General features: G+C 29.6%; 4 protein-coding genes across 4 annotated transcripts; all 4 read right to left on the reverse strand.

The window, feature by feature from the left end:
* Positions 1 to 2,881: 2,881 nt before the first annotated feature.
* LOC126551009 (uncharacterized) lies at positions 2,882 to 3,331 on the reverse strand. The gene has a single exon (XM_050203767.1). It carries the CDS (start codon positions 3,329 to 3,331, stop codon positions 2,882 to 2,884), a length of 450 nt encoding a protein of 149 aa, XP_050059724.1.
* Positions 3,332 to 3,442: 111 nt separating this feature from the next.
* LOC126551010 (uncharacterized) lies at positions 3,443 to 4,309 on the reverse strand. The gene has a single exon (XM_050203768.1). The coding sequence runs from the start codon at positions 4,307 to 4,309 to the stop codon at positions 3,443 to 3,445; it is 867 nt and encodes a 288-aa protein (XP_050059725.1).
* Positions 4,310 to 16,458: 12,149 nt separating this feature from the next.
* On the reverse strand, positions 16,459 to 18,122 carry LOC126551011 (52 kDa repressor of the inhibitor of the protein kinase-like). Its single transcript, XM_050203769.1, has 8 exons — positions 18,113 to 18,122; positions 17,848 to 18,064; positions 17,570 to 17,783; positions 17,340 to 17,498; positions 17,024 to 17,213; positions 16,871 to 16,970; positions 16,646 to 16,817; positions 16,459 to 16,572 (listed from the first exon to the last, which is right to left on the reverse strand). Exons 1-8 carry the CDS (start codon positions 18,120 to 18,122, stop codon positions 16,459 to 16,461), a joined length of 1,176 nt encoding a protein of 391 aa, XP_050059726.1.
* A 4,256-nt stretch (positions 18,123 to 22,378) lies between these two features.
* On the reverse strand, positions 22,379 to 22,917 carry LOC126551442 (uncharacterized). Its single transcript, XM_050204701.1, has 2 exons — positions 22,780 to 22,917; positions 22,379 to 22,713 (listed from the first exon to the last, which is right to left on the reverse strand). The coding sequence occupies exons 1-2, from the start codon at positions 22,811 to 22,813 to the stop codon at positions 22,412 to 22,414; spliced, it is 336 nt and encodes a 111-aa protein (XP_050060658.1). The 5' UTR covers positions 22,814 to 22,917; the 3' UTR covers positions 22,379 to 22,411.
* Positions 22,918 to 24,514: the final 1,597 nt, after the last annotated feature.

Consider the following 24,514-nt stretch of genomic DNA (forward strand, 5'->3'; position numbering starts at 1 on the left):
CTACTTTAAAATCAATTGTACTACTAATAAAAAATCTTATAAATTATAATAATATACTGAATAGTTAAAATGTTAAATGTAGATTGATATCCATGTGGGTAGTTGATCGAAGATATCTTCAAATTTCTTGTTAGTACTTACTTATTAAATATTTACAGCTATTATTCGGTCAGTCATATGTTCACGTCCACAGTCATGTTCCCGTAACTGAGTATCTCGTAATACTGTCTTAATACAGAATTTTAAATACTATAAAAACTCAAAGGCATAGAAATACTATACATAGAAGTATGGTTTTATGTGAAATGATGATAAATAGCTTAAGTGAAGATGGTTTTATCATAGAATCTGTAATAACACACGTTTCGTTATTAAGACTATCGTTTATTACGTAGCATTTTTAGGTTATCTAAGATTATCTTATCATATTATCAATATTATAATACAATGTTATTACAAAGTGTTATCATATCATTATATCTCTCCCCTGCTTATGAGTGAGAACTGAAGTTTTTTTTTTACCTATTAACTTAACAAAATACAAAATACAAAATAAATTAGTGACAATGTAACAAATTATTAACTAATAGTAGTGTTTATCAGTTTAAGCAGTGTAATCTTCATAGTGTTTTGGAGTTCTCTTCAGCCTTTCACCCCTCCTTGGTTCTTCAGTAATGATTTTTTTGAAGTGTGATACGTTTCTAGTTACTTGACCTTGGTCATCTCTTCTCCCAGTGATCATTGTTCCCTTGACTTCAACTATCTCCAGAGGTTCTGGGTTGAATGGTGTTGAGTATTTATTTACTTCCTTTTGTTTAACTAGTACTGTGTCTCCAACTTCTAATTCATGTTCAGTTGCTGCATGTCTTGCGTCACTATTTGTTGCACTTATATTTTTATTCCTTTCATCGTTTTGTCTTATTCTTGTGTCTGTTTCTTCATCATCATCATTTGTCTCTATGTTTTTCATTTCTGGTAACCAAGTCCTAAATTTTCCTCTGAACATTTGTTGCCTTTGTGGTGGCATGTGGTGTTGTTCGGTATGACATCAGAAACTCATCAATTGCTTCCTCCCATTTCTTTTGAGAAATTATTGATGTTTTGATTGCTTTACCTAATGTTCTCATGAAGCGCTCCACAGTCCCATTCGCTTGTGGCCAACATGGCATTACTTTTCTGTGTTTAATTCCAAATGAATTTAGAAATTGACTAAACAATGTCCCATTCATTGGTGGTCCGTTGTCTGTTTTTATGCACTCAGGTAAACCAAATTCCATGAACATTTTTTTTTAACTCATATACTACTGTTTCAGACTTTAAATTATTGATTATTCTTACAATTGGATACCTAGAATATTCATCTATTATAACAAGTGTATATTTACCGTTGGAAAATGGTCCACCAAAGTCTAGATCCAAATTTTCCCATGGTCCTGGCGGTAACTCTGAACTCATAATCAGATTTGTACTTGTTTTTGGTGTAGCTGCTTGACATGGAATGCATGTGTTCGTTTCTGCTGTTACCATTTTATTCATGTTTGGAAACCATACTTTGCTCCTTAACAATGATTTTGTTTTTTCAATACCTTGGTGTCCCGTGTGTGCCACTTTATAGTGCTTTTTTTGCTTTTGTGATCTCCTCGTCAATGTTCGAATGTTCTGCTACTTCTTTTCTTGTCATTGTTTTTGGTATTGCTAGTTCTGCTATTGTATTCACATGTTCTTCCACTTCACTGTCCCAGTCATTGTTCTTCATATTATTTATTGGATGTCTTGACATAAAATCTGATGGATTCGTGTTACCTTTCGTGTGTACTACTTTGAAGTTGTATCCTTGTAGCTTTAATCTGAAACGTTCCAACCTTACAGATGTCTCTTTTGTTTGACTGCTTAGGATTGAGACTAACGGTTTGTTATTTGTTTTTAGTGTAAAATTGGAACCCAATAAATACAATTTGAAATGTTGAACCGCCCATACTGCAGCCAACATTTCCTTCTCTATCTGTGAGTATCTTTTTTCAACTTGGTTTAGTGCCTTACTTGCACAAGCAATTATCTTATTCGGTGATTGTGCCAAAATGGCAGCAATGCCTTCTGGTCCTGCGTCAACAATCAATTCAGTTTGTTTATGTATGTCATAATAAGCGTTACTTACATTTTTAACAATACTTTCTTTTAACTCTTCAAATGCTGTTTGTTCTGTGGTGCTCCATGACCATTTTCTGTTTGCTGTAATTAGATTTCTTAATGGTTTTGTTTTCTCTGCTAGGTTTGGAATAAATCTTCCACAGTAGTTTATCATGCCTAGTACACTTCTTACTTCAGACACATTTGATGGTGGTTTGAGTTGTATAAACGCTTCGATTTTTTTTTTTATCTATCTTGACGCCCTGTTCGCTAAACTGGTACCCAAAGAATGTGAGCTTCTTGACGCTGAATAAACATTTTTCATAATTTAATGTCAGACCTTTTTCCTGTAATTGACTAAGTACTTTTTCTAAGATCTTGTCATGTTCATCTTGAGATTTGGCATATATCAATATGTCATCGCTAACGTTCATTACGTTGGGAATATTTACAAGTAACTGTCTAATTTCGTCTTGGAAAACTTCTGCAGAACTGTTAATTCCAAAATTCAACCTTTTGTATCGTCTTAAGCCGACATGGGTGCTAAATGTAGTAATAGACCTTGAAGCACACTCTAACTCTAACTGGTGGTATCCTTCATTGAGATCTAATTTTGAAAATACTTTTAACCCATTAACAGCACTTATTATATCGTCAATAGTTGGGGTCACGTGACGTACTCTTTCGATGGCTGCGTTTGGTCTTCTCATATCAACACATAGTCTTACTTCTCCATTTTTTTTAGGAACTAAGACTATGGGGGAGACCCAGGGGGTCCATCAACTTTTTCAATTATGTCTAATTTTTCAAGTCTTAGTAGTTCATTTTTTAGTTGCTTTCTCAAATGTATTGGAATCCTTCTATGTTGTTGTGCAACTGGCTTGATAACTTCGTTGATGTGCAGTTGAACTTGTTTTCCTTTTAACTTGCCAATCCCATTAAACAGATTTGGGTATTTACTTTTGTATTGAAAAGTTTTTGACGTTATTTCATTTATATTTAGCCCAATTTTTAAGAGTCCCAACTTTACTGAAGTTTCATATCCTAGTAATGATTGGTTATTACCTTTTACCACAAATATGTCCATTGTTTCTTCACGGTCTGACACCTTGATTGTTGTTCTAACTTTTCCTATGACTTTAAGTGGTTTCTTGCTAGAGTATGCATATAACTTTTGAGATACTTCACTTTCTTTTTTTTTCATAATTGATTTTATTTCTTTTCCAGGTTTGTTCTGATACTATATTACAACTTGATCCTGAATCAATTAAGAATTTAACATCTGTGCCACCAACTTTGCATATTACCACATTTGTCACCAAATCTTTTTTTTTGATATTTGGAACACTATAGCTTCATCATCACTTTTTGCTTCTTCGACTGCATTTATTTTATTACTCCTCGACGTTTGCTGTGAAAATCTTTTACCTTGCTCTTTTGTATTCGCAGGTAACTTTGTTCTGCAGTATGCTTTAAAGTGCCCGATTAGACCGCAGCGCCCACATTTTTTGTCTTTCGCCAGACAACTAGGGTCATTCTTGAAATGATTTTCATTCCCGCATCTGTAACATGCCTTTCTTCTGGTTTTCAACTTTTCCATTTTGTAATGCTTTTTCTTTTCATACTTTGTTACTTTATTTACCATCTCTTTTTCGTTCTTTCCTAGTGTGTCTGCCTGTTGCACTACTAATTCGAACCGCTTGGCCTCTTCTATGATTTCTGACAGGCTTAAGTTATTTTTCTCGAGTAGCTTCCGTCTAAGTTCGTCAGATGTACAATGTTCTATAATTTGATCACACATCTCTGTGTCAGCATCGGCAAAACCACATTTAGCTACTTGTTGTCTTAGCTTTGATATAAACTGTCCGACTGACTCATTAGCTTCTTGTCTTATTTTCCTGAAAACATGTCTTTCAAATACTGGATTTACCTTTGGTATAAAGTGCTGATCTAACAAATTTATCGTGTGTTGAAAAGTCGTTGTTCCATCAGGTGGATTTCCATGCTCTGGTATACTAAAAAAAATATCCTGTAGCTCTTGTCCACCTCTGTGCAGTATGATAGCTTGCTTTTGCGTATCCTTAGTTATATTTTGGGACAATATAAATATCATTATAGATCTCTTCCATTTTTCCCAATTGGAAGGTTCGAAAGGTAGTATGTAGTCTTTATCCTGTTCCATCGCGTTTTCCGTTTAACGCAAGCACCACTTATCCCGTTGACCGATTTAACACAGAAACTCACTTTTGTCTACTTACTCATGAAACTAGGCTGCCTTTTTTTGAATTATACAAGTCACATTTTCGTTTTTTCCGACTGCGCCATTGTAATAACACACGTTTCGTTATTAAACTATCGGTTTATTACGTAGCATTTTTAGGTTATCTAAGATTATCTTATCATGTTATCAATATTATCATACAATGTTATTACAAAGTGTTATCATATCATTACAGAATCCTTATTGTGGTTTTATTGCAGATTGTCAAATTATACACAATTTGGCCAAGATTGTTTCATTTTCAAATACATCACAGGATTTAAATAACCTATGGAAGTATACATTTTTTAATATATTCTCAATGTAAAGTAAAATAAGTACCTATGTGCCTACATTTTGAATAATATTTTATACTAATAAGAATTTTATTAGTAAACATTATAAATAGAACATGGGTAATATATAGTTAATATAAATTAATAATGTATTCCATCACCTTTAAAAGGTATTTAAGTATTTATTGTATCATAGATGAAGTTGAATTTTAATGAATTAAAAAACATGAAGTTTGATAAGTATATTAGAGAAAAATCACCCATTAAAAAAATAATATTTTTGAGTTTAAGTATATTGATTTGTTTAATTCAATTACAGTCTAAAAACAATTAAATATCTATTTAAAATTTAAAAAATTATTTTTCAAAGTTGATATAAAGAGATCCGTTATAGGTGAAAACCTATGTGGTAAACTTGTGTGATTCAGAGACAAATTAATATTATTATGCTGATATTCTCATCAATAATTTTCATTTGTCTAGGCTTTTTAGCCCAACATAAAATATAGTAGTTTTTGGGTAGGATAGTTGAGTAGAGTAATAGTTATATATTATAATTTATATTATTACCCATATAGGTACCAAAAATCTTAAGCACTTAAAAAATAAACTAAGTAATTATACATACCTCAATACAATTATTGTATTAAATAATTTGTTAGTTCGGTGTCTTCTATATTATAACTGTTTTGTACAGATAACTGCTAATATTAATATTTTAGTTAGTTTACAAGGTTTTTCTTGGATTTGTATAAGTAAATGCGTATCACAAATAATTTTAACAGTTTTTATTCTGACTGCCTACTATATAATATGTTATTTGAATTTAAAACAAAGTTTCATATTTATATTAAACGTATCTACTGTCCAGAATGTTAAGTTTTAAAATCACAAACATCGATGCACAATAATATGACTTACGTAAAATAGGAAACTGAAAAGTTTAAGCACCAAACAAAATTTAGTTGGATGCTAGTGTGTAACTGACCAAAGCCAAGTCCAGGTACAAACTGTAGTGGGTATGGCTGTCTAACGCGTCTATGAAAGTACGAATGTATGAATATCCGTATGGGACAAACCATAGACCTAGTATAAATAAATAATGTTTGATATTTCATATTTTTAAAGGTACATTAGGACATAAAACATGGGTAATACCCATAGAGTAAAGAATATCTATGTAAGGTATTACAGGTAATACCTGTACTATTTTTAAAATCGATAATAATGCTATATTAAAGTTCGCAATATTTATTATGTAATAGGTACCTACTACCTAGATTTCTACGAATAACAGATAAGTAAATAGTTTGCAATCAAATTTAATATTTCAGTCTGAAAATATATTTGATTAGGTACTTAGTGGAACTAGTGGAAGGTCCACAACCCATTAAAATTTAACTGTTAACTAATAACCTGTTCAGTACTACAGTGGTGTACTTAGACCTGAACATTGAGGGGGATTTGATTTTTTTAAATTAACATATTGATTATTGGATGACGTGACACCTGAATATAACAAAACATATTCATTTTAATAGTTGACTAATTTTTATTCGTGATATTATTTTTAGTTGACATGTCATATTATAAAATGGGTATTTAAGTCTCAAATAACCTTGCTTACTACTTAGCCATATACGTATAAAAAAATGTTAAATAATATAATAAAAATAATAATATGTATTACATAGTAATAATACATATAATAATAATTTTAATGTATTTTTTTTTTAACATTAATTTTCTAATTTTAGTTATTCTCCGAAAAAGTATCAACCGCCTTATCACTTTTGATTAGTATTCTCTATGAAAACTTAAATAAGCAAAACATTTAGTTGATTTTAAATTTTTAATATAAATACACAATAATTCGTTTTGTACACATATAATTAAATGATTTAAATTATTAGAATAATATTATAGGTATTAACTAAGTTTAAAACAGTGGCGTATATAAGAGGGGGTTAGGGGTTCAAACCCTCCTTTAAATGTATGGTTGGTATGGGCATTGATTTTGATTGTTATACTATTACATAATATAATATTATCATAAATTTATTTTAACCCCCTCCGAAATTAATTGCTATATACACCACTGGTTATAATAGCATGCATTTATGAATAGATAATTGAACCCACCTACTTGTAGTTTCGTTTGTCACCAAGTTTAATAATCGTTCAATGGTAGATGAAATAACATGTACTGCATTGGTAATACATGGAAACGACGATAACAATTATAGAATATACTAGGACTAGGTTTAATCGTATAAATTAAAATACGTAAAGACGACAATAGAAGATTGTCATATTAATTAGTAAAATTACACCGTTTATATCTACAATATCTTTGTGGAAATACTCATATTCCCGTAGGTATCTAAATAAGAATATAATATAAGCTGTACTATTTATAAATATAAATATTTATATTTATAAATTATATCAGAATTACATGGAACAATATTACAAATGTTGGAGACTTTGTTATATCTATATACTTAAGTACAATACGATTAATTACAAGTAGGTACTTACCACAAATTTTAGTTTTCTCATAATAATTTAATTCATCCAAAAATGTCAGGAGAGTTTTTACCCCCCTTTTCCCGCACGATAGTACGCCACTGAATCCATATAATGTACGCAGCGAGATAACGACCACGGATGAATGGATAAATGTACAATCCGTTAGGTAAATGTTAATTATGTAAAATAATTTAGGTATACCTAAATAGCAAAATATAATATACTTATTTATTTGACTATAATTTTGTCCAGGTGGTATCTTATTCTGTGTACTTGAGTGTGTGATAACTAGGGCAGTGAAGTTATTGTATTAACATAATAAATTGATTGCATTATTGCATTAAAATATATTGAAAATTGCAGTTATAATTTTTGAAAATTGCATTAAAAAAATCGCGTATAAAATTAAATTAAGAACAAATTTACAGTATAATCATTAATCATTATTCATTATGTAGGGGTGTCACCTGTTTCCGCCAAAAATTACCTTTCCGTTTTCCGCCAATATCTTTTTCCGCCAAATTAGAAAAAACGTCATCCCTTTTTCCGCCAATTATAAATTATAGAATTTCAAAGTTTAGGAACCCTTACGTAAAGATTTAATAATTGCATACTATAGAGTTAAAAAATAATAATATTTTTTCCAGTTATTACTTATTATATATTAGTAATGATATTAGTGTACCGACAAAATAAGTATTAAAAAATATAGATATAAGATATAAGATAGATATACATAGGATATACATATAATATAGATATAAGTATTAAAAAAATGATATTTATATTTGCATTGTCTTGATGACAATATGTCACTATGTCAGCGCTTGATTAATTGGCCGAAACTTGAAATTGAAATCACATTGTAAAAAACTGAAACATAGTTGAAATAAAATTAAATATATATAATATAAGTATATAATATTTTAAATATTTTATTCGAACCTTATTTAGCATAATGATTTGATATCAGTTTTACGAATTCATATCTACTGATTTCATCTCGTTGGTATTTTGAAATTAATTCTTCATTTCGTTTACGTTTATCATTCATATTTTTTCTTGGTGTTTTACATTCATTAATACTCTTTAAAGTAACATAAACATTAGTTTGAATATTTTCTATAAGTACAGTAATCCATGGTATTATATGTGGTGTTCGTTTATAAAAATGATCTTTAAAGACAGCGTGAAATGACTCACACGCGTTCGTCGTCCTAGTTAAACTTGCCGATAACGAAGCCCACAGTGATGGAGGGTAAGAACAATCATCTCCTATGTAATTATCAACTAAGTAGTCAGAGTATTTTGTTAATAGTTCATTAACAGGACGATCACTCATAAAATCATATGAAAAACAATCTGATACTTCCTGCGCATCAAGAAACAAAAGACCAAATGTGTGTCGTAACCATTTGCCGATTTCGGAATTGTTTTCTTTATATTCCATTGATAAACCAAGAGATTGTATTTTCTTCCACCAAGAATTAATCAAATGAAATCTACAACCAATTATATTACTTTCTGGCCAAACTTCAGTAGCTGCATTTATAATAGCTTTTTCGTAATCAATAGTCACATTTGCAGGTGAAAAAATCAAATTCATATCTTTGCATTTTTCACAAATAGAACGAAGTGCAAAAATATAGGAAGATGTTAGTTTATTTGGTAATAAGCAAAATATGAGTGAAACATAGTGGCCGTTTTGAAATCCATGAATAGTAAACATTTGCATAAAAAAGTGAGTACAATAATCAAATGTCCCGTTCATATAAACTGTATCTACCGAAGTCAAAAATTTTAAATTTGTGGAACACGAAACAATAATATTTTCTTTTTCATTATTTAATAGTAGAAAATTTTCTTTTTGTTTTGTTTCAATATTTAAAACATTTAAAGCTTGGTGTACCTCAGAAATGGATTTTGGATTTGCTGGGAGGGTTTTGCGTCTCTTTTCATACATAATTTTTCTTATTCTATTAATGTCGTTTACTGTTATTTCTTTGGCACACTCATTATGTACTATTTCTTGTAAAATGATTTTTTTTGGTCTTGTACTTACGTCTTCTATCGCTTTCCTTTTGCACGAGGTATTAACAATTTGCCGATTTATGGTATTTTCATTAACAGCTTCGTGATGGTGTTCATTTTCCGTGTACAATACTTCATTGTCGAAATTTTTTTTTGTATATACTTTTGCATCACATACTTTGTTAATGCATCTCCAACGAATTTTATTTACTCCTTCATATACCTTACTAAATTTAAAATTATCAATCACAATTTGTGGTTTTTCGCGTTTACTCGTAATAATTGTGCAGACATTACTGTAGCTAAAACTTAAAACACATCACTAGTCACTACTCAGTACTCAATACCGTAATATTTCTAACAAATCGAACCAACTATTGCAGCATGATATCAGATGACAGATTAGATAATATTATCTATATCTATGAAATAATATTTTCTGCGTAGATAAAGACGCATACAGGTATAAAATTTTAAAACCCACCATATAAGATATTATATACCATAATATAGACTATTATATCTCAAAATAAACCATAGGTTTATCGTTATGAATATTATGATACGTAAGGGTTCCTAAACTTTGAAATTCTATAATTTATAATTGGCGGAAAAAGGAATGACGTTTTTTCTAATTTGGCGGAAAACGGAAAGGTAATTTTTGGCGGAAACCGGTGACACCCTTATGTAGGTATTTACTATTTAGGTATAATTTAATTAATAAAATAAAATATTACAATACATAAAAAAATTAAGAACAAATATTGCTTACATTATTTGCATTGCATGACAAAAGATTTTTTCAACGTTGTGCGAACGGTTTTACCCGAAAAACATACCTACATGTAAAAATTTAACGCGCTATAGGTACGTAATTTAAAAAAAAATGATATAAAATAGTTAAAATTACACTTAAAGAAAAATAATGGCCAAAATTGCATTTATTGCAATAAAAATGTTTTTTGTTTAAACTCATAGTTAACTGAAACATATTTTAAGCTCACTTAGCAATAGATATAAGCATCTACAAAAAATATGCAAATGCAACAACTTCACTGCCCTAGTGATAACAAAAGTTAGGTTATAAAAGTTCAAAAAAGCAAAAGAAAAATACTTTCGGTTCTAAAAGCCCAATTTTGAAAACATAATATAATTCCATAGTCTCTTTTCTAGATTTTGTAAGAAAGGGATTTTCGAATTATTGATTATTTTATAAGTATAAAACCAAAGTAATTTTCTTTGTTTTCCAAAATGCACTTTCACTCTTTTGATGCTAAAAAAAAAAAAAAAAAATTAAAACTCATTTCCTACAAAACCCAAGCAAGAAGCAAAGTATTTCAAGAAAAAAAATGACGGAAAAACGGGAATTATTACAAAAAACCAATTTTTTGAACGAATCGATTTTTTTATATGGTTATTTTTATATTTTTTTTTTTAAATAACGATAAAAATTTTTTGGCTGACCAGAAAATCTTGAAAATTTAATACAAGGTTTCTTATAAGTTGTTCTTAAAGTGATAAAAAAAATCCGAAATCGTTAGTCACAATTTTTTTTTATAAGTGCTTAAAGTTCGAATTTATACGAAATATGTCAAAATTGCGAAAATTTGCAAATAATTTTGTGGTTGGAAAATCGTAAAATTTTTTTCTTTTATAACTAAGTTTTGAAAATTTGGTACATGGTTCTCTATAAATTTTTCTGCAAATATCTGTAAAAAAAACTCTACCGGATTCAGACAAAAAATTTTTATGAGTGTTTGAATTTTAAATTTTTACAAAACCGCGTTAAATAACGGTTTAGCCTCAAACGATTTTAAATATTTGTTATTATTCAAAAAGTATAAGTCGTAGATACTTGAAAATTTTACCAGTTATTTAGATTGGCATTTTCTTTATATGATTTAATTTTCAAAATATTTTGAGTTTTTTTGAGCTATTTATAGACAACTGAAATTTTCAATCAATGTCCTATCAAAATACTTGAAAATTTTATACTAAGTTCCTCATATGTTATTCTTACAGTGATTAAAAAATTATAAGAATACATAGGCACAAATTTTTTTTATTCACATTTGAAGATCAAATTTTGACGAAAATTCGTCAAAATTATGAATATTTGCAAATTATTTTGTAGGTATAATTCATAAAAATGTTTGTATAGGTAGCTAAGAGTTGAAAATTTAATACAAGATTTTTCATAAGTTTAGCTTACAATAATTATAAAAGAACTTAAATTTTGGTGTATTCAGGCCATTAAAACATAAACCACCTTTTTCACCAACCACTATAAAATATATCATAGGCTGTCAAATCAACTCCGTTCAGAATCGTAAACAATGATATCTATCATTGGATTCAAATTTAATACATAAATTATAGTGACCTACTATACAGCAGAGCGTTACGCACTTGACCACGTTTTTTTAATTTACTTTTAGAAAAGTATTACAGGATTTTTAGGACATACTATATAGCATAAACACATAAATAATTAATTTGCTTCACTCAGAACTTAAAATAAATAAATCAATACAAATTAACTTACAAATTAACTAAGCCGTTGTTTGATATCTCCACTATTTTCTTTTGGAAATTAAGTACATTGCCTTTCATTTTTTTGCGTTTCGACAAACACTTATTAAAAAATTTTCCCATTTTTCAAAAATTTGGTAACTTCCGATCTTGCAATAACTAAGTGCAACTGTAACTATATAACTGCACAACTAATTGCTACTAAAGAATAGGATGTACTAAAGAATAAAGATCTGATAATCGACTTGACGCAGACAATATCACCTAATATTATAATAACATAAAGTAATCATTATATTTGAGCCTGAATGCGCGAACGCCATGTACACATGTAATATAGTCGGCGACGGCGGCAATAATTATCTTCGATCATTATCAGTAATATTATTTTTACATGAGCATATAATATTTATAGATTTCCGATAATTCGTTAGCGACGTCGCGATTATCTGACGGAGAGCTAGACTGGCGTTACGCACTCGCATGCACATGTCACATTACGGCATTAGGCTAACAACAAATCTTTTTCATGGTGAAATATTGTGAATCATAGACCTAAACGTATTCCAACATACCGACTTGAGTTTTACACCAATAATAATTTTGAAAACAAATTTTGTTTTGTTGTTCAGTCAATTTTGGATCCTTCGAGCCACATTTTTGATTTGTTATTCTTAAAAAGAAAAACCTCACTTGAAATTTAGAAAAAAAATCTTGTATTCTTAAAAATTGAAATGAACATAAATAGTTAAAAAAACATTTTTTTTTAAAATATTCTGTTTCGAAGGATTCAAAATAGACTTCATAACAAATTCAAATATGTTTTCAAAATTATTATAGGATTACAACTCAAGTTAGTACGTTGGAACGCGTATAGGTCTATTTTACTCTAAAAAACGGTAGTGTGGAATCCCCTTAATCAATTAATGCACAAACCTGATATATTCTCGGGAAAAGAAAACGAAGACATCGATAAATTCATAAAAAAGTTTGAACTTATATCGGTCGTAAACGAGTGGGATGATAAAAACAAATTAATTATTTTACAATTATGCCTAAAAGACTCTGCAGAAGAATTTGTTGAACAATTAAAATTAAAAAACGAATATATAACATGGAACGAAGCCAAAAATGAATTAATAACAGAGTTTACAATAGTAGAAAATAAACATTTATTAAGGGCAAAATTACAAGACCTTAAACTAATGAAAGGGGAAACATTCAAAGAGTTTATAATTAACATAACAGGAATATGTTATAAAATAAATAAGAATATGGCGGAAGAGGAAATATGTGAATATATATTAAAAGGATTGCCTAAAGAAACTTTTCAATTAATAAGATTAACCAATAATAATACATCAATCGCAAGCATTAAAAAAAACTTTAGAGAAACTTGAAGTGACAAATCTATTAAGATCGGACGATAAGGTAAATGGCGAGGTAGAGAAATTAACAAAAGAAATAGAGCTATTAAAAAACCATATAAGTCAAATAAAGATTGGACAGGCTCAAAATAGAAACAATAATTTTCAGAACGTAGGGGGAGCTAATTTTAATAATTGTGCCATGCTTTATAATAAAAATCAACCATACCAACCACCTATATTTAATAATCCAGATCAATTTTATCAAAATATTCCAAGACCAAATTTTTATCAGAATTACAATCATACCACAAATAATAGTCAGAAAATAAACGCCCATTTCCCTAGACCAACATTTAATCAAAATTATTATTATAATACAAGTATTAACCAATTATCCAACACACAACTACCGACACAAATTAACCAGAGAACAATTCCCCCAACCAGCTATACGTATGGAAATCAATACAGTCCTCCGAGATGCTTTCTGTGTGGAATGTCAGGACACATAAAAAGAAATTGTACTAGATTTTTACAAAAAAAACTGATAGTTCCGCAGATATCTAGATTTGCACAGGAATATCCACATAATACCAGCAACATGACATTTAATAACTTAAAAAATACGAGTACAAACAATACCATTTATACTTATTATGATAATTATACAGAAAAAATAAAAATAAAAATAACAGGAGAAATAGATGACCAAATTACTTCATTACTATTAGATACAGGGGCAGGTGTAACAGTTGTGAGCAAAAATCTTATTAAAAGTAACAAAATAACCCCTGAGAGTGAACTCTACCTTAAAACGGCAAATAATACTAAACTAAAAATTTTAGGAACGACTATGGCTCAGATAAAAATAGGAACGATAGTATTAAACTACAGAATCATTATAGTAGATAATCTATGTACACGTTAACATATTCGCGACATTACAAAACCTGAGAATATTTTGCCTAAGAACAACAAATTAAAAAATTATCATTACCCAAAATATGTGCGGGAACAGACGGAAAAGATTGGCCTATTATTTCTAATATGCTGAGGTTCATATTTCGAAATACATGCATAAAAATATCTATTTATGACATAAACAAACCAATATTAAATAATAATGATATCACCAACAAAATGAAAAATAATGAAAATGAATTATTTTTTCGCCGACAATATTAATCACGCACTGAGGGAAAATATTCTATTAAATGCATTATATATAAAAAAATCGAAGAAGTACCGATGACAGCGACTGTGGTGCACATGCACTACGGGTTTGCTTGAGAGAAGAAGGGGTAGAGGTATCCACAATAGAAATACTAAAGAAAATTAATATACCATATACAACATCGGGATACTTTAAGACTAAAGACGACTTAGCATATTTAGCAGACCAATTTAAAAAAAATTTAACAATAATTTCAAAATATAAAAACACAGTTAACAATGTATTAAACACCGCTGTAATATACTGGAAAAAAATCGTCCGATGATAGCACTGATTCATGAAAATAATCGCTGGACTCCTGCATTAATAAATCGAGAGTCATCACCACTTACCTTACACAATACATGCATATACACAATTATACCCGATGTAAAGACTATTATAGAACATGTAAACCAATACTTAGACAAATTAACATTATCTAGCCTTGACGAAAAAAAATACTCATTAGATAAGCGTAACATTAACAATCCCGGTGAAATAAAAAATAATTACATAAACAAAAAACCAATTATGTGGTACACTCAATATTGTCAGGATTGTGAACATCTGTCAACATCCGAGTCAGCGTTAAAATCTCACGAATATTCGAACCATCCATACTGGATCGAGGGGGGAGACGTAATTTTTTGCGACGTTTGGGGAACCTATATTAGAGAGTATCGTAACAGAGTAATTAACGAAAACAAAGAAAAATTACTGGATAAGCATAAAAAAACAAAATTTCATCACATAAACAGTTTAAAACTAATTAATCGGAAAAATTATAAGGAATGTTAAATTTTAATAACGTGCCATTTATTGACAACAGAACACGGATGAATCAGAATTTGATATAAACCCGAAATTAACCCAATCACAACAAAATGTAAAATATAATGAAATGCATGATAAACAAAACGAAAATACTTATATTATTTCAAACAATATTATCCATCAATACGGAATATATAGGTGCGCTTTAATACTAAGTTATATAATTATTCATTTAACGATAAAAAAACTAATGTTGTATTGTATGAGGGAAGCGAATCGAGACATTATTAAAACTCAGAGAATAAGAGGTTGAAATAGAATAGTGTAATATTATAAATTAATCATATATGTACTTTTATTTTTTAGCATAAGGATAATTTATTTTTTTGTTTTAAAAGAAAAAAATGTTTAGTAAAATAAAAAAAAAGTGTAAAAGCAAAAAAAAAAAGAGAATGAAAAAGTGCTTTAATCACGACAGTATCGATTTATAGCTATATCCATGAACCATAAGCACTGAACTCAAGACATATGGTTCAATCACGGCCTTTCACTACACTTATGTCACACCCGTACTCCAATCCGAGGACAGAAAATGGTAATAGACATCCCTAAATTCAACACAGGTTTAAAGGCTGGCGACATTCATGGAGATGGACATTTCTAATATTCGACTGAAAAGGTTTCAGGAGGAATGATATTTCGATGCATTAAAATTGGATAAATAAAATAATGTAAATTTGTTATAGATTTATTATGAGATGTAAATGTATATAATATGGGTATGTATATATATATGTAAGAAAAAATATGAGAAAAAGAATACTTACGATAATTATTAAAATAAAGGGAAAGGGTTTTCGTAAATAATAAAAATAACAAGATCAGTTATAAACTGGCTGAAATTTTATAATGATAAAAAAAAAACCAAAAAACATGTTGTTGACATTTACAAAATATTGCGTAGATTCGTTAAATTATTATATACATACACGACTGTGAGAAACTGATGAGTCAAATAAAAATAGATATAGGGCGTTCATTAAATAATAAAAATATAAAATACGTGTTAGTTTAGGTTAACTATACAGATATAAATATAAGTGCTGCAGTGCAATGGCGTAATTATAAATGTTTTATGGGAGGGGATATGAATATTTTGTAACCATAAAACAAAGGGGGAAAATTGCCCCCCACACCCCCTTTCGATTTTACCACTTATTTACTTTTCAACATGATGCATTTTAAAATTAAATGATATTAAACAAATCATTTTTTTATACATTTATTACATTATATTATTAACAAATTAAGATTATATCATTATAACAAAATTTCCAATTTTCTTGGTTTTCGCGCCAATATGTCAAGTATTTCATCATGTTCCACTTCAATATCATTATGAATGGCCAACAATGATAGACCATTTAGACGATCCTATAAATAAATTAATAAATAACATAATAATATTATAGTAAATATTGAATTTTAGTTTAAAATAATGTATCACCTCTGTCATACTATTTCTAAGGTATGTTTTAATTTTCTTTAAACTTGAGAATGTTCTTTCAGGTGTTGAAGTAAAAACAGGGAGTGTGCATAAAATTTTTAATAAAAAATGTATATTGGGGTAAATATCCATGTTACACAGTTTAAGAGCTTCAATTCCGGTTTTAGGATTGATATGATATTTAATAAATACATTATATTGATATTATGATATAGTTCAGTTAATGAATTAACTACATCCAGTTTTGTAGAATAGAAATTGATTAATTTCTTGAATGATATTTCATCAGTAGATGAAATTTCAGCAGAAAACAGACATTGAAATCCTAAAAGAAGTGTTATAATACCCAGTAATTTACCTTAAATTTGAAATACTAACCTTCAAAAATTTCTGAATGGGACAGAAAACGTTCCTGTAATTGGTTAATAAAATAATCCAAGTATGGTATGAACACTGTAACTTTGTAAAAATCTTCTATATTTAAGTGTGTATTTGGATTTGGTCGATGCTTTTGTCTATTTGTTATTCGTTTCATACACATTTCAATTCCAACAACTTCTGACATTTCCTATTAAATTATAATAAAAATAAATAATGTATTTATTAATATTATAAATATTACATTACAATTTTTAGAAAATGATATTTTACAATACATAAGTAATATAAACAAATTATAAACCAATAGGCTTACTTTTGCTTCCAAAAATAATTTATTAAATTCACTATCACAATTCCGTCGAATTTCTTCCAGACTACCAATAATATCTTTTGCAAGAGACACTGCTAATTTTAAGTCCATTTGTTCTTTTTGAAGTAATTTGCATAATGGCAAACCAAATGAAAAAACCAGCTAGAAATAATTTAACAAATTATATTTAACAAAAAGGTTAGTTAATGGTGGTTTTAATTGTTTTATATTACTTTTACAACTTGTAGAGATATAAGAAACTCAGTATCAATGGATTTTAAAAACAATGATGCATCAGTAGCTGTAGTATCATTCCAATCTTTAATAATATCTAATGAATCCACTACATATGAAAACAGTTGTATAAAATCTGATACAGCATCATAACGTTGAACCCATCTTGTTGCACACAATCTTTTTAATGTTTTGACTTTAGGCTCTTCATCGCTTTTTTTCAATACAATTCAAAAGTACAGTGTTTCTTTTAGGAGTATTAAAAAACACATAAAACTTTTCAATTATTTCTAAACAATTTCTTATTGATTGAATTTCACTTGCAGTTGAAATAGCCAAGTTAAGTGAATGCGCTGCACAATGCACGTATATGGCATGGGGGTATTGCTCTTTAATAATTGATTGAACACCTTTATATTGGCCAGACATGTTGCTAGCGCCATCATATCCTTGGCCAAATAAGAAGTCACAATTTATACCACAGCTTATTAAACCTATAAATATAAATAAATAGTAATAATAATTTTCAGTAAATGACTTACTATACTTCATTCGGAATAAGAAACACAGTTGGCGGCTGACTACTGCGCATGGGCGTGGTTTCAATGAAAATAGGATACTAGACCAACGCCGCCGGCTAGAGAGTCTATTGTTGACCAGCATTGAGAACAAATAACTTAAAATACACTGTCGTACACTATTTTGATTACATACGTTGCGTATAGGTGCTGTTTCACAATAACTGTCGAGCAGTTGTGCAGTCTTTTTTCGAGTTCGCAATGAGCTATACAAATTAGTTTCTTTTTTGCTTTATTTATGTTTCCTTTTATGGAAGATGAAACCATGTTTGCAAAGTAAATTATTTTATAAGGGTATATCTGGTGTAATATATACGTAAAATATAAAAAAAAAATGTCGTATTTACAATATAATAATTACAGAAAAACAATAATACAATTTTACGTAATACATAAAAAAAAATGTCATATTTACAATTATTTACAATATAATAATTACAGAAAAACAATAATACAATTTTACGTAATATATAAAAAAAAATGTCATATTTACAATTATTTACAATATAATAATTACAAAAAAACATAAATAAAATAGAATTAATCAGATTCATCATCAGAAGTTTCTCCAGTGATTTTCAGCACACATGGTTCCAATTCTTCAATTAATTCTTCAATAACATGTTGAATGAAATTTCGCCAATTTTCTGCCGTTACCCGTTCTATAGCCGTATTAAGAAGTTGGCGAATGTCATCAATTTTAAATGTTGTGGTCTCCCGCTTCACATACCCTTTTACCATCGCCCACGCTAGTTCAATTGGATTGAATTCGCAATGATACGGTGGTAATCGGAGTACGGTGTGTCCTGCGTCTTTGGCCAAATTGTCGATAACGTACGATTTTTTACGTGGTTTTAGCTCGCGTACTTTAACCATTAGTTGAGCCTTCAACATCGGGCGGTCAAGAACGACACCTTTGGAATTAAGCCACTCCAAGATTTCGTTTTTCTTCCAACTGGCAGTTGGATATTTTTCGGCTTGGACAGAATGATACGGTGCGTTATCCATAACAACAATAGAATTGGGATCGAGTCGAGGAAGAATAGATTCAAACCACTCTTTGAAATTATCACCATTCATTTCATCATGGTAATCGGCACTACTTTTCTTCGACTCGAAACATAATAGGCCGCTTGGTAAAAATCCTTTGTCCGAACCAATGTGCAATACGATGAGGCGTTTTCCCTTACCGGTTGGGTTGGTTGGACCAGTTGTAAGACCTTTGTTGAACGCATCGTGTTTTGAATGTACCGTTTTGTCCATCCACACGCGGTCCACACAATCGCCGGCATTCAACCATGTTTCGTTTAAGTAATAAATGGTGCGACCTTCCTTGCGATATTTCCGTATGTCGTATAGGTAATCACGACGCCAAACAATCAAATCTTCCCGCTCGGCAACACACTGCACCTTTTTCTTTTAGCGAATACGAAGTCCAATTTTTTTATTATATTATACAGACTGGTACGTTTGAAGTTTGGAAGCGATGGATCTTCGTTCACTTCGTGTAATATTTTATCGATCGTTGGTAGTTCACGACGCAACCAAATAGCATGTACCTTTTGGCGTAATCCATTGCGATCTAAATCGTCAATTTTATCGAAAAGAGATTTCTTTGCACGCTTTTTGTTAGGAGAACTGACAGTTTTCGTCGTTTTATACTCTGCTATGGTTCTGCTGATTGTTTGACTACCTATACCCGTGATTTGTGATATGTTAGTAATCATGTCATCATACTTCACATCCGAAGACTTCGATATAATATCTTTGTACATATTGATGACAATGATCTTTTGACCGCTGCTTACATACTGCAAGAAAAAAATATTTATGAATATATACAATAAGTTCAATGTACATAAGAGACGAATATTTTAAATTTTTTTGATTATTTTAACAATGAGACAATGACAAAATAATTTTTATAGTTTGAAAACCACTGATCTACCAATTATGGTACTCGGTCAAAATATCCAAATGTATCTGTTTTTCCGAAAATAACTATTTGATCCTATTTATTTTATTTTACATTTCTTTATTTATAACATTTTAGTTGTTTTGTCAAAATGTCAAAATTCTAAATTTTTTAAATGCAATCGCTAATTTTATTAAAAAATAAATACAATTTTTCTAAAAACTATTTCATTAGGAAATTTATTTTAATAAATAATTTAATTAATTAAGCATATTTGACTAATATGTGTATTTATTTATTTGTTTTTATTTATTTGTTAACGGGCTGGGCCCTATACAACAGTTTAACATAATACAATAATATATAATTTGAATAATTAACACAATGACACAATTAAATTTTTATAAGATAATAATTCAAAATAATAAGTATAATAATGATAATAAAACAATATAAAAATATATAATAATAAATCAGTTTTGATGAACGGTGCTCTCATTGGCCAGCCGCATCATGCGGTCTAACGGATTATTTCTGCCATAGTTGGTAGTGTGCGCAGGAACAACGAAAGGAATATGGTATCTAGTAGTACGGGAAGGAACTTTGAAATTGACTAACGAGAGAAGTGAGGGAGCATCTATACGACCATCAACCAGTTTATTCAGAAACTCTATGTTAGCGTTAACTCGCCTGTCAGCCAGTGAAATGAGGCTGGGTTCCTGCATAACTAAGAAATAGTCGTGGGGAGGATGATTTATTTTTAAGACAAAAGCTGCGCAAGATAAGAACCGTCTCTGAACACGTTCTAGTTGACAGGAGACAGATACCGTATAAGGGTCCCATAGGACCGATGAATACTCTAATAGTGAACGCACCAATGAGCAGTATAAAGTTTTTAATGAAGAAGATAGATTGAACTCCTTTGAAATGCGCATTACAAACCCAAGCGTTTTTAAGGCTTTGCAGCATATCATCTCAGTGTGGAGTGAAAGTTGAGATCGAAATTAAATATAATACCTAAGTCTTTCTTACTACATACCGATGTTACACTTGAGCCATTGATGGAGTAAGTATAGTTAATAGGAAAGCGGTGTCTTAAAAATGACATGGAATGACATTTATTTACATTAAACTGAAGACCAATATTATTAAACCACGAGACTAGGTTGTTGAGATCATTTTGGAGTGTAGAGCAGTCAGATAAGTTTTCAATTTTCCTAAAGAGCTTCAAGTCGTCGGCAAACATGAGTAGTTCACAATTTTTGACCATTTCTTTGATGCCATTTACATACAAAGAAAACAATATTGGAGATAAATGTCCTCCTTGAGGAACACCAGAAGAAACCTTTGAGATGGATGATTTGCATCCGAACACTTTTACCCACTGGACTCTGTCTGACAAATAAGATTTGAACCAAGACAACAATGGTTCACCGAACCCAGTTTTGTATAGGGTCTCGATTAAGCGGCCATGGTCGACTCTATCGAAGGCTTTAGTAAAGTCTGTGTAAATAACATCAACTTGGATGTGCTTTTCGACAACCTTCAAAACAAAATCGTTAAAAACGATTAAATTAGTAGTGGTCGAGCGACCAGGTCTAATTGTGTGCAGTATAATTTGACATTTGTGATATTGTTACTATTATTATATTAGGTAGGTAGTTTTTTTATAATTAAATAATTTGATATTTGAGCCAATTTCATTAGAAAGTAAACTGTAATGTACTTATTTTCGGAAAAACAGATACATTTGGATATTGTGACCGTTGGATATTTTGTCCGTGGATATTTTGTCCTTGGATATTTTATCCTAGATTCACCAATTATGTAGCATAATAAACCAATAAAAAAAGGTTTTACTTACTTTGCCTTTTTTATTCTTTGTCTTTGGAGAAATTGTAGACATTTGGTCTGGCTGTGAAATGTCACGAAATTCACTTGGCCCACTCATGGTACACAAACTTATAAAAAATAACAGTAAAAAACGTGAAACACCAACACAGTCACGCGTCGTCACGAAATGAACACAAATTCCGCAGTCGCACGGGACAGTAAACGTTGTTTATTGTTCAAAATGTAACGGTTAACACGTGCGTCTGTCAGTGAGTCAACCAGTGGTTGTACGTCACCACATCGCGTCGGTCGTCGTCGGCTCAGCAGACGAACAAATAGTTATTAAGTGGAGGTAATAATGGGCGGTGCCTGACTGCCGCCGACGAAAACTGAACGCCGCCGACTGTGTTTCTTATTCCGAATGAACTATAGTAACCTTTTTTTACTTTATTACTGACCATTTATTATCGATTCAGCAAGATTACAACCAGTTAAACTGTTTACTGTAATGAATTTTAAAAACTCTCATGTATACAAAAACTATCATCAACATAACGAAGATATAGAGCCATTTGTTCTTTTGTGCAGATATCAGTAGTTTCATCTACTAAAATTGAAAAACACCCAGACTCATTTACACGTTTGACAATCTTGTTTAAAATAACATCTCCACATGCAATAATAATTTCATTTTGAATCTGAGGTGTAATATATTTGTTTCTTCCTTCATGTGTAAGGATCTGTTTTAAATATTCATCACCTTTTGCCCTGTACTTTAATATAGCTCTAAAATTGCCTTGATTTAAAGAACTTTCAACTATAAATAAAATAAGAAAACAATTAAAAAATAAAATAAAATAAATAAACACATGTTGAAACCTACAGTCAATTTTTCCAGAATCAGTATGTCCACGCATAGCTATTTCTTGTCGGCCACAGAGTATTACACAATCTATAATTGGAATGAGCCGCTGCCTATTATTTTTGATTTTTTGTACTCTTCAAAATAAAATAATGAGAAATACACATTCATACATCTATTTAACACTTTTGAGTACCAATTAAACAGAATCATTTCAATATAACAGTAATTTATAAATTTAAAATATTGTTTTACCTATCTGAATCAATGCGTTCTACTATTGTAGGCACTTTCTTTAAGTAAATTCTTAGAAACTCATCAGATTTTAGAATAGAAAGAGTATGATATTCCAGTACAGAATGAGCACGAAACACCTGTCAATTTCAAATATGATATTTTAAAAACTGCTTAACTAATTATATACTATTAAACATAATATATTTATTTAATTAAGTGATTTATTAGTAGGTACACCAAGTTTCAAGTGTTTTTCTTTAAAATATTATTTTTTTACTAATAATATTAGCAAGTTAGTTACTATAGTAATATTATATTAACCTCTTTAGCTTTTTTCCAAGAATCAAATACTTCTTTCACCAATTGTTTCAGGGGTTGATTTCCTATTCCACCAGAAGTAGCAAAAAGCACACAATGCTTACAAAATGTACCCTCTTTGATTTCTGAATAAGCTAGCCAGTTAAATTCAGTTAACTATTTGTGCTGAAACTTAAGCCCTCTACTTTTATTTTTTTCCTTAACTGGAAATTTATAGTTTGCATTGGGAACCCATACATTTGAAAGCACCTATAATACGAGTACATGCACATAATAAGACTGTTAGGTACTAAAAAATATCAGAATTTTATTAAGCACTTGATAAAATAATATCATTAATTGTTTGTATTATAATTAAAAGTTAAAACAATTAGAATTTAAAGCAGAATAACTAAAAGCTTACAAGATATTTTTCTTCATCTGTTAACAAAGCTTGTTTAACAAATAACGCTATATCATTCTGGTGGGCATCAACCTGTATTATATTAATTGAACAGTATTAAAAAAAAATTTAAGATTATAAAATGTAACAGTATAAAAGCAGCATTGCCATTGAGTGAAAATTATGATAAAGATATATTAAAAGAAATACAATATAATATATGCATCATTGGGCATTAATACTTATTCTAACCTTATTTGTTTCGAGAGTAGTTTGATTCAAATTTTCATCTTCAACATGAGGTGAACAATGACTTGTTTCATCAATGATCATATTATCATTTTTTACTTTACCCTTGAATAATAAAGAAGAAATTTAATGCTGTAATAAAATTAAATAAACTAACAAATCATTTTTAACCAACTGTTTGATTTTTTTGGTGAGTGAATAAGTGACGGTAAATGGTAGGTAAGATAATCAATTTTTTAATGCACGTTGTCAAGTATTTAATCAATTTTAAATTGTTAAATTAATTGGTGAACAAATGGTAAATGCAAGAATATTTTATACGTTTCTACAATATTTAATATTGGGCCCTTATAATAACATTTAGAATTGTTATTAATTATACATAGTTATATTTACTTCAGGCCCAGGCTTCTTTTTGAAAAAATGTAATATTATATTCGAAGGTTTTCTTTTATTATTTTCCATTTTTCATAAATAAATGTATAAATATTTAAAAAGCAGTTAAAGAGTATACTTAGAGTGATATAAAAACTTTACTAATGTCTTGAACAAACGTTAGAAACACAAGTG

This window comes from Aphis gossypii, chromosome 3 (genome assembly GCF_020184175.1).
Source record: "Aphis gossypii isolate Hap1 chromosome 3, ASM2018417v2, whole genome shotgun sequence".
NCBI classification, from domain to species: domain Eukaryota; kingdom Metazoa; phylum Arthropoda; class Insecta; order Hemiptera; family Aphididae; genus Aphis; species Aphis gossypii.